Source organism: Neofelis nebulosa, chromosome 5 (genome assembly GCF_028018385.1).
Source record: "Neofelis nebulosa isolate mNeoNeb1 chromosome 5, mNeoNeb1.pri, whole genome shotgun sequence".
Lineage (NCBI taxonomy): Eukaryota > Metazoa > Chordata > Mammalia > Carnivora > Felidae > Neofelis > Neofelis nebulosa.
Window position 1 is genome coordinate 94200292 of NC_080786.1, and position 12525 is coordinate 94212816.

A 12525-nucleotide genomic window follows, 5' to 3' on the forward strand; every position below is an offset into this window, starting at 1 on the left:
AAAATTTTATTTTTTTTGGAAAATAAATGGAAAAGACAATCAACAGATGCCAACTCCAAGATGATCCAATGTTGAGGTTATCAGATAAGTGTTTTTAAAGCACCTATTATAACTGTGTTCAGTTAAATAAAGTCAAACATACTGGAAATCAAAGAAAATATAAAATATCACAGAAAATAAATACAAAATAAAACTGAAAAGATATTTTAGAACTGAAAAATAAAAAATTCACTGGATGGGCTTAAGAGCAGAATATAGATGACAGAAGAGCCAGTGAACTTGAAAATAGAGCCAAGGGGCGCCTGGGTGGCGCAGTCGGTTAAGTGTCCGACTTCAGCCAGGTCACGATCTCGCGGTCCATGAGTTCGAGCCCCGCGTCAGGCTCTGGGCTGATGGCTCGGAGCCTGGAGCCTGTTTCCGATTCTGTGTCTCCCTCTCTCTCTGCCCCTCCCCCGTTCATGCTCTGTCTCTCTCTGTCCCAAAAATAAATAAAAAACGTTGGAAAAAAAAAAAAAGAACGAAAATGGAGCCAAGGAGTTATTTGATCTGGAGAGCAAGAAAAGTTAAAAGAAATGAGCAGAATTTAGGGATCTGTGGGATAATATTAAAAGGTCTAATATAAGGTTAATTTGAGTATCAAAAAGAGAAGAGGAAAAGAGACAGAGTATGGGGCAGGAAAATACCTGCCCGAGCCAACTTCCAAAACTTGGTGAAAGGTGTAAATTTATAAGATTTAAGCAGCTCAGGGGTGCCTGGGTGGCTCCGTCAGTTAAGCATCCAACTCTTCGTTTCAGCTCAGGTCCTAGTCTTGTGATTCATGAATTTGAGCCCCACATCGGGCTCTGCACTGGTAATATGGAGCCTGCTTGGGATTCTCTGTCTCCTTCTCTCCCTGGCTTGTGCTGTCTGTCTCTCACTTTCTCTCTCTCTCTCTCTCTCTCTCTCAATAAATAAATTTAAAAACACCTTAAAAAAAAGATTCAAGCAGCTCAGCTAACTCCCAGAATTATGAATTCCAATAAACATCATGATAAAACCTCTGGAAACTAAAGAAAATGACAAGATTGTGAAGGCAGCCAGAGAAAAATGGGACATTATATACAGGGGAACAACAATTTGGATGACTGTGGATTTCTCCTCTGAAACTATGAAGGCCAGAAAGTGATGAAACTACATTTTTAAGAGCTGGACAAGTCAATTCAGAATTCTATATCCAGCAAAAATGTTCTACAAGAATGTGTGATAGATTTTCAGATAAAGGAAAACCAAGAGTGTTCTCTGCCAGCAGCAAGCAAAAGAGGCTGAAAGAAGTTTTTCAGGTTGAAATGAAATAATTTCAGAGAGAAACATGGAAATTCACAAATGAATGAAAAACATTAGAAATAGCAATTATCTGGATAAATGTAAAAGATTACTTTTTTTCTCCCTCTCTCTATGTGTATACATATATACACACATATATATGTATGTGTATGTGTGTGTGTGTGTGTGTGTGTGTGTGTATATATATATATATATGAAAGGTTAGGGATATATGTTGTAATTCCTAGAGCAATCACTAAAAAATAATAGGAGGTATAGCTAAAGCCAATACATAAATTAAAGTAGAATACTAAATTTATTCAAATAATCCCAGAGAAGGTAATAAAAGAGGAACAGAAGAATAAGACATAAAAAGAAAACAAATAAAATGAGAGCTCTAAATTCAACCATATTGATAATTAGGTTAAACACTGATGGTTTAAACCAGGAGGTGGCAAACTTTTTCTGAAAAGAGCTGAATAATACACATTTTAGCATTGCAGTACACAAAATATCTGTTGCTGCTGCTGAATTCACCTCCCCCTTCCCCTTCTTTCATTTACTTCTCTTCTCTTTTTCTTCTCCCCCTCTTCTCCTTCTTCAACTACTTTATTTAAAAAAAATTAAAAAAATTTTTTTGAATGTTTATTTTTGAGAGAGAGAGAGAGAGAGAGAGAGAGAGAGAGAGAGAATGAGTGGGGGAGGGGCAGAGAGAGAGGGAGACACAGAATCTGAAGCAGGCTCCAGGCTCTGAGCTGTCAGCACAGAGCCCGACACGGGGCTTGAACTCACAAACCGTGAGATCATGACCTGAGCCGAAGTCGGACACTCAACCAACTGAGCCACCCAGGCGCCCCATTTAAAAATATTTTTTTAACATTTATTCATTTTTGAGAGACAGAGAGAGACAGACTGTGAGCAGGGGAGGGGCAGACAGAGAGAGGGAGACACAGAATCCAAAGCAGGCTCTAGGCTCTGAGCTGTCAGCACAGAGCCCAACGTGGGACTCAAACTCACGAATGGAGAGACCGTGACCTGAGGTGAAGTTGGACGCTTAACCAACTGAGCCACCCAGATGCCCCAATTTAACCACTTTAAAAGGGCAAATGCTTTCGTAGCTTTTGGGCCATTTAAAAACAGGTAGCCCACAGTTTGCCTACCCTTGTTCTAAATGGTTCAGTTAAAAAGTAGAGATTATCATAAAAGATAAGAAAGACCCAACTATGTGGTACTTACAAGAGACACAATTTAAATATAAAGCATTGTTAGGTTGCAAGTAAATGGATGAAAAAATATATACCAAGTAAACTGTAAGGCTGGGCTGGCTATATTAATATGAGGGGAAATAAACTTCAATAAATAAAACTTCAAGGCAAAGAATATAACCAAGGAGAATGATAGACATTTCATAACGATAAAAGAGTCAGTTAATCAGAAAGACATAATAATCATAAATGCATGTACCTTACAGTTTTCAGAAAATTTCCTGGCCTTAGTGTGTAGGAAAAGAGAACCCAACAGGAACCCTGCAGACCCTTGAGTTGAGATGATGGAGCTGAAATCCTAGGGAAATCAAGACAGTTATGGTCACAGGGCAGAGTGCCAGAGAGGAGAGAATGGTACAGAAAGAACTCTGGAAATCTGCAGAAGGTCCCCTTCCAGTAATCTCTTGCATATAGATCAGTGCATGTATATGAGAAAACTACCAGAGGCCATGAAAAGAACCAACCCAGGAATAGTGCCTATTACCACCAGTCAAACTAGAAAACCTCATGATTCATGGGGCATTGGGTGAAATACTCAAAAGGGTCTTGTCTCAGTAGTGGGGACTAATTAGCCCTAGACTGAAAACTGATCTGCTCCACTCTAAAAAAAAAATCTTAAAAGCAAAATCTGAAAAGATCAAAGTTTTCCAAGTTAATTAGCTAGGCCCCAAAATAAAGTCCAAGAACATTTACAGGAAAACAACAACAAAAATCCAGCACCCAGAAAGGCAAAATTCATAATTATCTTACACGAATCAAAAATTACCAGGCATATACCTACAACTAATACAATATCATGTGTCAATTATATCTCAATAAAAAAATTTCTAGGCATATAAAGAAGCAGGAAAATAAAAACAGTTATCATAACTGCATTCTCTGTTTAAAAAGTAAAGTAGAGGGGTGCCTAGGTGGCTTAGTCAGTTGAGTGTCCAAATTTTGCTCAGGTCATGATCTCACGGCTTGTGAGTTTGAGCCTTGCATCAGGCTCTGTGTTGACGGTTTAGAGCATGGAGTCTGCTTCAGATTCTGTGTCTATCTCTCTGCCCTTCCCCCTTGTGCTCTTTCTCTGTCTTTCTCTCTCAAAATAAATAAACATTAAAAAAAAAAAAAAGTAAAGTAGAGATATCAACACTCTACAAAAGACACCAACTAAACTCCTAGGGATGAAACTACAAAACTTATAATGTATGTAGTGAAAAATACACTGGCATTTTATTATTAATGGTACTTTAGACACTGCAGATTAGTAAACCTGAAGACACAGTGATAGAAAGTATCTAAAATGATACAAAGGGAAAAATTTTTTAATAAACAGAGAATGAACTTCAAGTGGCCCATTATATGTATAATTGGAGTTCCTAGAGGAGGAGGCAGGGACAGAAAAATGTTTGAAGAAATAGTGGCTGAAAATTTTCCAAATAGAATGAGTCCACAATTCCTAAAAGTTCAAAGGACCACAGCACAAGATACATGAAGAAAACTGCAACAATGTCACTTTAAATGAGAGTATAAACTGATCAGAGTACTTTGGTGAACCTTTTGGCAGCCATCTTTTAAAGTTGAACTTATGTCAATACCCTAGGACTTAGTAGTCACATTTCTAGGTATGAACCCAGTAGAAATGAATGTACATGTGCACCAAGAAATAAGTACACAAATGTTCACTGCAGCATTGTTCATCACAACCAAAACTCTAACTCAGAATAGAAACTACAGAAATGAGGGGCGCCTGGGTGGCTCAGTCGGTTAAGTGGCCGACTTCGGCTCAGGTCATGATCTTGCGGTCCGTGAGTTTGATCCCCACGTCGGGCTCTGTGCTCATAGCTCAGAGCCTGGAGCCTGCTTCTGTTTCTGTGTCTCCCTCTCTCTCTGCCCCTCCCCCATTTGCGCTCTGTCTCTCTCTGCCTTTCAAAACTGAATAAATGTTAAAAAAATCAGGGGCGCCTGGGTGGCTCAGTCAGTTAAGCGGCCGACTTCGGCTCAGGTCATGATCTCGCGGTCCATGAGTTCGAGCCCCGTGTGGGGCTCTGTGATGACAGCTCAGAGCCTGGAGCCTGTTTCAGATTCTGTGTCTCCCTCTCTCTCTGCCCCTCCCCTGTTCACGCTCTGTCTCTCTCTGTCTCAAAAATAAATAAATGTTAAAAAAATTTTTTTTAATTAAAAAAAAAAACCTACAGAAATGAAAAGGAATGAATATGCATAAGATGAATGAATCTCATAAACATACTGTTGATCAAAAGAAGCCAGCCACCAAATAGTACATAATATTTAATTTCATTTACACAAAAATGTAAAAAAGCCAAACTAATCTAGAAGTCAGAATAGTGGTTATTTTATAGAAGAGAAAGGGTAGTGATTAGACTCAGGTGCCACGTGGGATTCTGAGGAGCTGGTAACGTTCTATCTCTCGACTTGACTGGTGGTTTCATGGGTTTAGCCAATTAGTGATAATTAGTCAAGATGTATAGTTTTGATCTGTGTAATTTTCTGCACGTATGCTTGAAAAGTTTTTTAAATGAAAATATAGTTTACTACATTACCAAAGTAAGGGAGAAAAATCACGCAGTCATCACAATAGATATAGAAGAATAATTTGACAAAACTTAATGATTCGTGATGAAAAACTCTCAGAAAACAGACTAGATGAGAACTTCCTTAATATGATTAATAGTATCTATAAAACGGAGCAAACAGCATACTTAATAGTTAAAAAGGGAAAACTTTTTTAAAACAAGATCAAGAGCAAGCAAGGTGAACCACTGTACCTACTTCAATTCAATACTGATTCTACTGGAGATCCCTAACTAGTGCACTATATCAGTCAGTGTCCCGACAGGAAATAGATGGCACATTCAAAATAGAAGAATTAGGGGTGCCTGGGTGCCTCAGTCAGTTGAGCATCTGACTTCGGCCCAGGTCTTGATCTCATGGCTTGTGAGCTTGAGCCCTGCGTCGGGCTCTGTGCTGACAGCTCAGCCTGGAGCTTGCTTCAGATTCTGGGTCTCCCTCCCTCTCTGCTCCTCCCCTGCTCACGCTGTCTCGCTCTCTCTCTCTCTCTCTCAAAAAGGTAAATAAACATTGAAAAAAAAAGAAGAATTCAATGAAGATTCATCCAGAAAGGGTTTATTTAAAAGAATTAGGCATAGGGGAGTCACAGGAGATAACACAATAATCCAAAACTAGTAAAAGTGGAGCTAACCTCTTAACCTCGAAGGTCAGAAGAGAGGACATTACTGGAATTCAGAAACAAAGAATCATATAAAAAGATGCCTTGAGAGGAGCAGTGACCTCCAGACAACTCAAGACAGATCATAAGGGAAAAGGCCAGGGAAATAAACCTGATTTCACCTTCTTTCCTGCTTCCAATCTTCCTCTAGGTTTCCCATTGGGTTAACCCAGCCGGAAGTCAGAAGGAATGAGAGCCTGTTGATCTAGTCCATATGGATTAGCTACTTTGTACAACAGAAAAGAGAAAAAGGTAGATCTGAAGGGATAAAGGGAAGATACATAATACATGCAGTAAGACAAGGAGGAAAAAAGGATAAAGATTGGAAAGATCAAATAAAACTGTCACTATTTGTAAATGATATGACTATATATGGAAACACCCAAAGTATCTACAAATACATGTTTAGAATTAATAAGTTGAGTTTAGAAAGGTTGCTGGATATAAAATCAACAACAAAAAAAATTGGCTGTATATCTATATGCCAGGAATTAGAACATGAAATTTTTAAAAAATTCTATTTCCAATAACATCAAAATTATAAAATATCTACAAATAAGTCTATCAAAAATATATAAAACCTTTGTGCAAAGAATAAATATACTGAGACAAATTAAAGACATAAATAAATGGAGAGGATAAAGGACTGGAAACACTCATCATGTCAAGCTATTCCTTCTTCCCCAATTGATCTACAGATTCAATGAAACCCTAGTAAAAATCCCCCCAGTGTGTGCTTCTGATTGTGTATGTGTGTATGACTTGACAAATAATTGTAAATATTGATATGGGAATGGACAGGCCTAAGAATATCCAAGATATTTTTAAAGAAAAATAAGATATGAGGACTTGTTCTGACAGATATTATGACTTATTTTAAGGCATATCAATTAAGACAGTCTTGTATGGAGCAAGGATAGACAAATATACCATCAGAATCAAATAAAAAGCAGTATGGGACATATGGTCTTTTAGATAAAAGGTGCTGGGTCAACTGGATGTCTGCTTAGAACAGAAAATGAAACTTGACCCCTCCTCACAGCCTACACAAAATCAATCCCAAATTGACTGGAGATCAATGTCAAAGACAAAATAAACAAAATTTAACTCCTCCAGCCTGCCAAAGAAATTCCACAAACTTCTGAGATAATATAAGGGGCTACGGTCAGGAGTTTGGACTAAGGAGACACTTCTAAAATAGGACAGCAGAAGTGATAATCATAAATTTAAAAGGTTGTTAAGGTTGACTATATCAAAATTAAGAATTTCTGTTTATCAAAGGATACCTTTAGGAGATAAAAAGGGAAGGCATAAAGTGGGAGAAGAAACATGCAACAAACACAACAAAGGTTTATGATTTTCTAGAATACATATAAAACTGTTTTAAATGAGTAAGAAAAAGACAAAAAATGCCATAGAAAAAGAAGTTATTTCCAAATGGCCAATAGACAAATGACAAGGTACGCAACCGCCTTAGTAATCAGGAAAAAGCAGATCAAAGTTGCAGTGATTACTATTTACCCATCAAAACAGCTAATGCTAAAAAGACATTAGCATTCAATGCTTTAAAAGTGCTCCCTTCATGGGGTACCTGGGTGGCTCAGTTGGTTGAGCATCTGACTTCAGCTCAGGTCATGATCTCACAGTTTGTGGGTTCAAGCCCTGCATCAGGCTCTGTGCTGACTGCTTGCTCACAGCTTGGAGCCTGCTTCAGATTCTGTGTCTCCTTGTCTCTCTGCCTCTCCCCCACTCACGCTTTGTCTCACTGTTTCTCAAAAACAAATAAATGTAAAAAAAAATTTTTTAAGTGCTCCCTTCATGATAATCTAGTGAGCTGTACATGTCTTGTTTTGTACATGTGTATGTGTGCTATCTTTATTGTAATAAATAGAATTAAAACATTGTTCTTTTTCTCCTGTTCCATACCTGGTACAGCATAAAACTCAGGGGGTCCTCTGGCTTTTCATAGACTAAGTTTTCAGTGATCTGCTGAGAAAGAGCATGAGGCATGGCATTATGGTTCTGAACTAAAGTAATGTGGTTAGGTTATATGTGAAGAAATCTCATGCACTGACCTAGTGTGCACCATAGCCTTTTAAAGAAATTCATGTATCTCTACAAAGTGACAAATTACTTTCTTACTAGTCATAAAATCAGGCAAATTATGGTAAAATTTAGAGGAATAAAAATTTAGCAATAATAGCAATGGATACTTTTCTAGTTCCAAGATCAAACAGGTACTGAGACAGTTTTGGACAAAGTTTTTGTTTTGAGAATTCTGATTTTGCTAGACTGAGAAATTAGTGAATTAATCCCTTTATTTAAAACAAAAGCCTTTTGAATAAATTAAAAACACTATATATCTTTACATAGAAACTTCCCTGTGAGCCATCTGATTCTAAAAAGGTGAAAAAGATATTTAGTGTTTGTAATGATAAATGAGAAAACATATACAAAACTTCAGAAATTCACTTCCATACTTTGTTGTTGTTTAATAACCCAAAACATCAGAATAAAGTATAAGCAGAATTCTCATTTGCAGGGAATAACAGTGGGGCAAGTTCCAGGTATAAAATAGTTAACATCCGTTAAATGAACCATGCCAATTATGTATTTCATATATGTTTCTATTGAGCACATATTTGATAACTAATTTTTCTTACAATAACGTTGCATTCGCAAGTATTATTTTTCCTTGGCAGATGAAGAAAATTATAGAATAATTTGAATTGTACTTTCTTCAACAGCTTTCCTCCTTCGGTTTTTTTTTTTTTTTTGCTAAATTTTTTTTTTTTAATGTTTATTTATTTTTGAGACAGAGAGAGACAGAGCATGAACAGGGGAGGGGCAGAGAGAGAGAGGGAGACACAGAATCTGAAACGGGCTCCAGGCTCTGAGCTGTCAGCACAGAGCCCGACGCGGGGCTCGAACTCACAGACCGTGAGATCGTGACCTGAGCCAAAGTCGGACGCTTAACCCACCGAGCCACCCAGGCGCCCCCCTCCTTCAGTTTAATAATTAGTAGTTCTTTGATTAAAGCCAGAAAACCCAGCCATTAGCACTCTCCCACAAAAGGACATTTTAAGAAAGAAAAGGCATAGAGCAGGGTTAATGAAGTAAAATCACTCATCTCTGTTTTATATGGGGAAATTGAGATTCACTGTTTATTAATTTTCTCCAAATCACAAAGATGAGAAGTGGCAAAGTTAGGTTGAAGCTTTGGGCTAACAGATTGCATAATTTGTGCTCTTGCTTCCATACCCTACTTCTTTAAACTTAAGTTTCTCCAGTAAAGTGGATTTTTTTTTTTCTAGTTTAAATGTTTTGAGATGGGCCAGTCTTACTTTCCACCTTTCTAACCACAAAGTTACTACACGTGCACATTTTAATATACACACATGTGCCTCGTTGGTTAATAATATTAACATAAAAATAAATATGTCAGGCAAACAAAAACAAAAACCCACCAAAACCCAAAAATGTTATAAATGTGATAATCTCTTATAATTCTATATTGGCCATGGAAATGTCATAGTTTAAAAGAGGCTCCAGCCCCATCTCTGGAGGTCAAAGAATTAAAAGCAACTTTTCACTACTTCTTTCCCCCCCTAAAGAATGCAGGTTTTTAGATGGTCACAGGTTGGCATCTTTTGAAAGTATTACATACCTGGCTGAAAAAGCTTTTTTTCTCTCAATTGCCAATATTTTGTCCTTCCTTCCCAGTCTGACTCAAACTTTAACCCTTGGCCATGTTTTTCCATATCAACTAACCTGCCTGATCTCTAATCCCTCTAAAGGGCTTTACATCATGGTAAGTAGCATTCTTTGGTGTTTATCATTTACTACTTTTGGTTGAATACATCTTAGTGCATTTGCTGACTTCTCAATGAGATTATATCCCTTTTATAAACAAAGGCCATTCTTGTACCTCTAAAATCCAGGTCCAAGTTTGTTTTTTACATTGTAATTACTATAAAACTCGCTTTTAAAGAAAGGGATTGAGAGATTTACCTGGAATATTTGCAGAATGTGGTGTTTCTCCATGTATCGTAGTGCAACTTGATAAGGATCTTCGTATACGATAGGAGGGAATTGTCTCCTAGAAGTCTGACTGTATCCAAGAGGCCTCTTTCCTTCTTGATATTCTGGAATATCATCCTGCAATAGAAATATACCCTCCACCCCCACCCCCAGAGAGTCTTTAATAAATGGAAAAGCCCCAGGAAGCTTTGTTGTTATTGTTGCTGTTTATCTTTGGAATCTGGTGTTGATGGAACCTGGACACCAGGAATTGGAGATAAGATACATTATGATGACAAACCTGGCTGATCCTCCTGACAATATAATGCACCTCAAGTCCTGGGACCTACCTAAGGTATCTCCAATCTACTTCAAATACTTTTCCCTTCACAAGGACCTCCAATTGACTCCAAATTCCTTTTCTTTGGTAGAAGCCCAGAGAAGGGAAATGACTTAGCGCCCCACAGTAAGCAGCAGAACCAAGACTCATGAATCCTGGTTCACTGATCCTTCCTGAATGGCCTTCCAGTAGCAGAAGATGCAACCCATCTATTTCCCACCCTTCTCCTGCCCTTCCTGAATAAACCATGATGTGTAGGTTTATTCCTCATCTTTGATCCAACATGCACCCTCTTCCTGTCCTGCCCCCATACCACCACACTAGGCCCCTGGCTTGGCCTCCAATTTCCCAGGTGGTATCAAATGCCCCTTTAACCTACAGGCTTGGTTTCTATGGCTTTAGTTTTTTCTTGACCGATGGTATAGTCCAGCCTGGATGAGATACAGGGAAATCTCTGGGAATAGGCTTGGTCTTTTGCTTGGAAGTTACTGGTGCATCTGGTATTAAATGAGTCAAATGCTTGCAGATCGGTTACACTTTCTGTGTCAGTTTCAGTTGAAACTGGGGAACTGTCCTGGTCTATTCCTCTGGCCTCAAATTTGCAGGGTTCTACTCTGAATTCAGCTTCTTTGGACTCCTTATTGTCACCAGATTGCATAAATATTCTGTCATCATACTGGCCAGGTGCTCCATAGTCAGCCAGATAGTCTTCTCTGGGGTAATTCTCTTCATCCATTAAGTGGTCAACCTTGTAATAGTCACTGGAGTCAGTCTTGTCCACTGTAAGGTGATCAGCGTTACTTTCAGCCTGGTCAGCAGTTTGCTGTTCAGCTAGTTCAATAGCTTCCTCGCATACCTCGTGGTGAGTCTTTATAGATGTTCTGGAGTCAACTTGGTTAGACGGTATATAGCCAATCGGTTCAGAAGTTCTTCGTTTAACCAGGCCACACAATCTGCTGTCAATCTGTTCAGAAGTTCTTCGCTCAGCTTGGCTGGACATTCTGTGGTCAATCTGTCCAGAGGCTCTTGGTTCTGATGAGACAGACAATCTATGGTCAATCTGTTCAGAAGTTCTTTGGTCAGATTGGTTAGACACCCTACTGTCAATCTGCTCAGAAGAACTTCCTTCAGTCTGGTTGGACATTCTGCGGTCAATCTGTCCATCAGCTCTTCCTTCAGCCTGGCTGGACCTTCTGCGTTCAATCTGTAGGGAAGTTCTTTGTTCACGCAGAAGAGACATCTGGCTGTCATGATGGGCTTGGCCAGATGTCTTCTCATACATTCTTTGGTCATCCTGATCAAATGCACCACCCTGAGCAACATCAGCACGGTTGTATGTTCTGAGATCAGCCTGGTCAGATGTTTGGCCACCAGTGGGTTCATATACTTTATGGTCAGTCTGTCCAGACACTCTTTGGGCAGCCTGCTCAGCCCTTCTGTGATCATTCTGGTCATCTACCTCTTCTTCATGCTGGTTCTGCCAGTTGTCTTCCTGGTTGTCTGTCCTGCTGTCATCTGGGGACTTGGCTGTGCTTTCAGGTCCCAAGGACTCCGGAGGAGCCTCTTTGAGAGGTTCTTCCATCTTCTGCCCTGCTGGTCTAGGTTGCCAGACGCTGTGGGTCTGGCCGAGCTGGTCGCCTAGGTGACCTTCAGGGGCGCGCACGTCGCTGCTCGAGGGCTTTGTTTGGCCTCGGCGCGCAGGCTCTTCCGGGTGCGCGGGCACCGCCCCTGCCCGGGTCTGGGCTGCCTCGGGCCGCCGGTGCCGAGTCCGCTGACTCGCCGTGCGGACACGAGCGCCGGGCGGACGCCTTCTCCTGAGAAGAGGTGATAGCCACACGCGGCAGTCGCCACCGCCCAGCCGCTAAGCTCCGGGCTCTGAATCCTCTGAATCGGTGCCCCAGAGCGGTACCCGCAGCGTTCTAGTGGAGGTTCCCGGCGGGTGCGTGAAACCTGATCGCCCAGGTACCGCCCCTCTAGTCGCGGGCGACGTGTTAGCGGAGGAAGCGGCGGCCGATCGCGTGGGGGCAGCATACTCCCGGTTGCCGCCCAATCAGATCCACGCTTGGTCGGAAGACCCTGGTCTTTTCGCAGGTGCTCCTGTAGGGTGTTAGTGCACTGTACTAGCGAATGGTTCGCTGAATGCTCTTCGGCTTTAGGCTCTCGTCGGCGTTGTAGTGACGAGGCCAAACGTTGTGTTTTTTCCTATTAAATTCTTAAAACCATTTTTTAATCCTGCCTGTACCAACAGTGCCCGTACCGTTTTCAGTGTACCAGGAAAGAGTTTTGCCCTTCTAACACCCGTGTTGGCAAAGTCAGATGGGTCTTTCCTCACAATACGCGTGTAGAGAGGAGAGGTTTGCTCTCTTCCC

The 12525-nt window shown here is 40.3% G+C and overlaps 1 protein-coding gene across 9 annotated transcripts in view; it reads right to left on the reverse strand.

The window, feature by feature from the left end:
- The window catches only part of TEX55 (testis expressed 55), a 32151-nt gene extending 20288 nt beyond the window's left edge, over positions 1 to 11863 (reverse strand). For 2 of the 9 annotated variants that reach the window (XM_058731328.1, XM_058731331.1), the window contains exons 1-3: positions 10536 to 11863; positions 9808 to 9972; positions 7723 to 7782 (exon numbers count right to left, since the gene is read on the reverse strand). In XM_058731328.1, the coding sequence (XP_058587311.1) occupies positions 7723 to 7782; positions 9808 to 9972; positions 10536 to 11738 (1428 nt within the window). In that variant the 5' untranslated portion in view covers positions 11739 to 11863. Of the gene's footprint in view, positions 1 to 2766; positions 2866 to 7722; positions 7786 to 9807; positions 9973 to 10535 lie in introns of all 9 variants that reach the window. The other 7 variants (XM_058731327.1, XM_058731330.1, XM_058731326.1 and 4 more) reach the window with 6 other exon arrangements.
- Between the last annotated feature and the right edge of the window lie 662 nt (positions 11864 to 12525).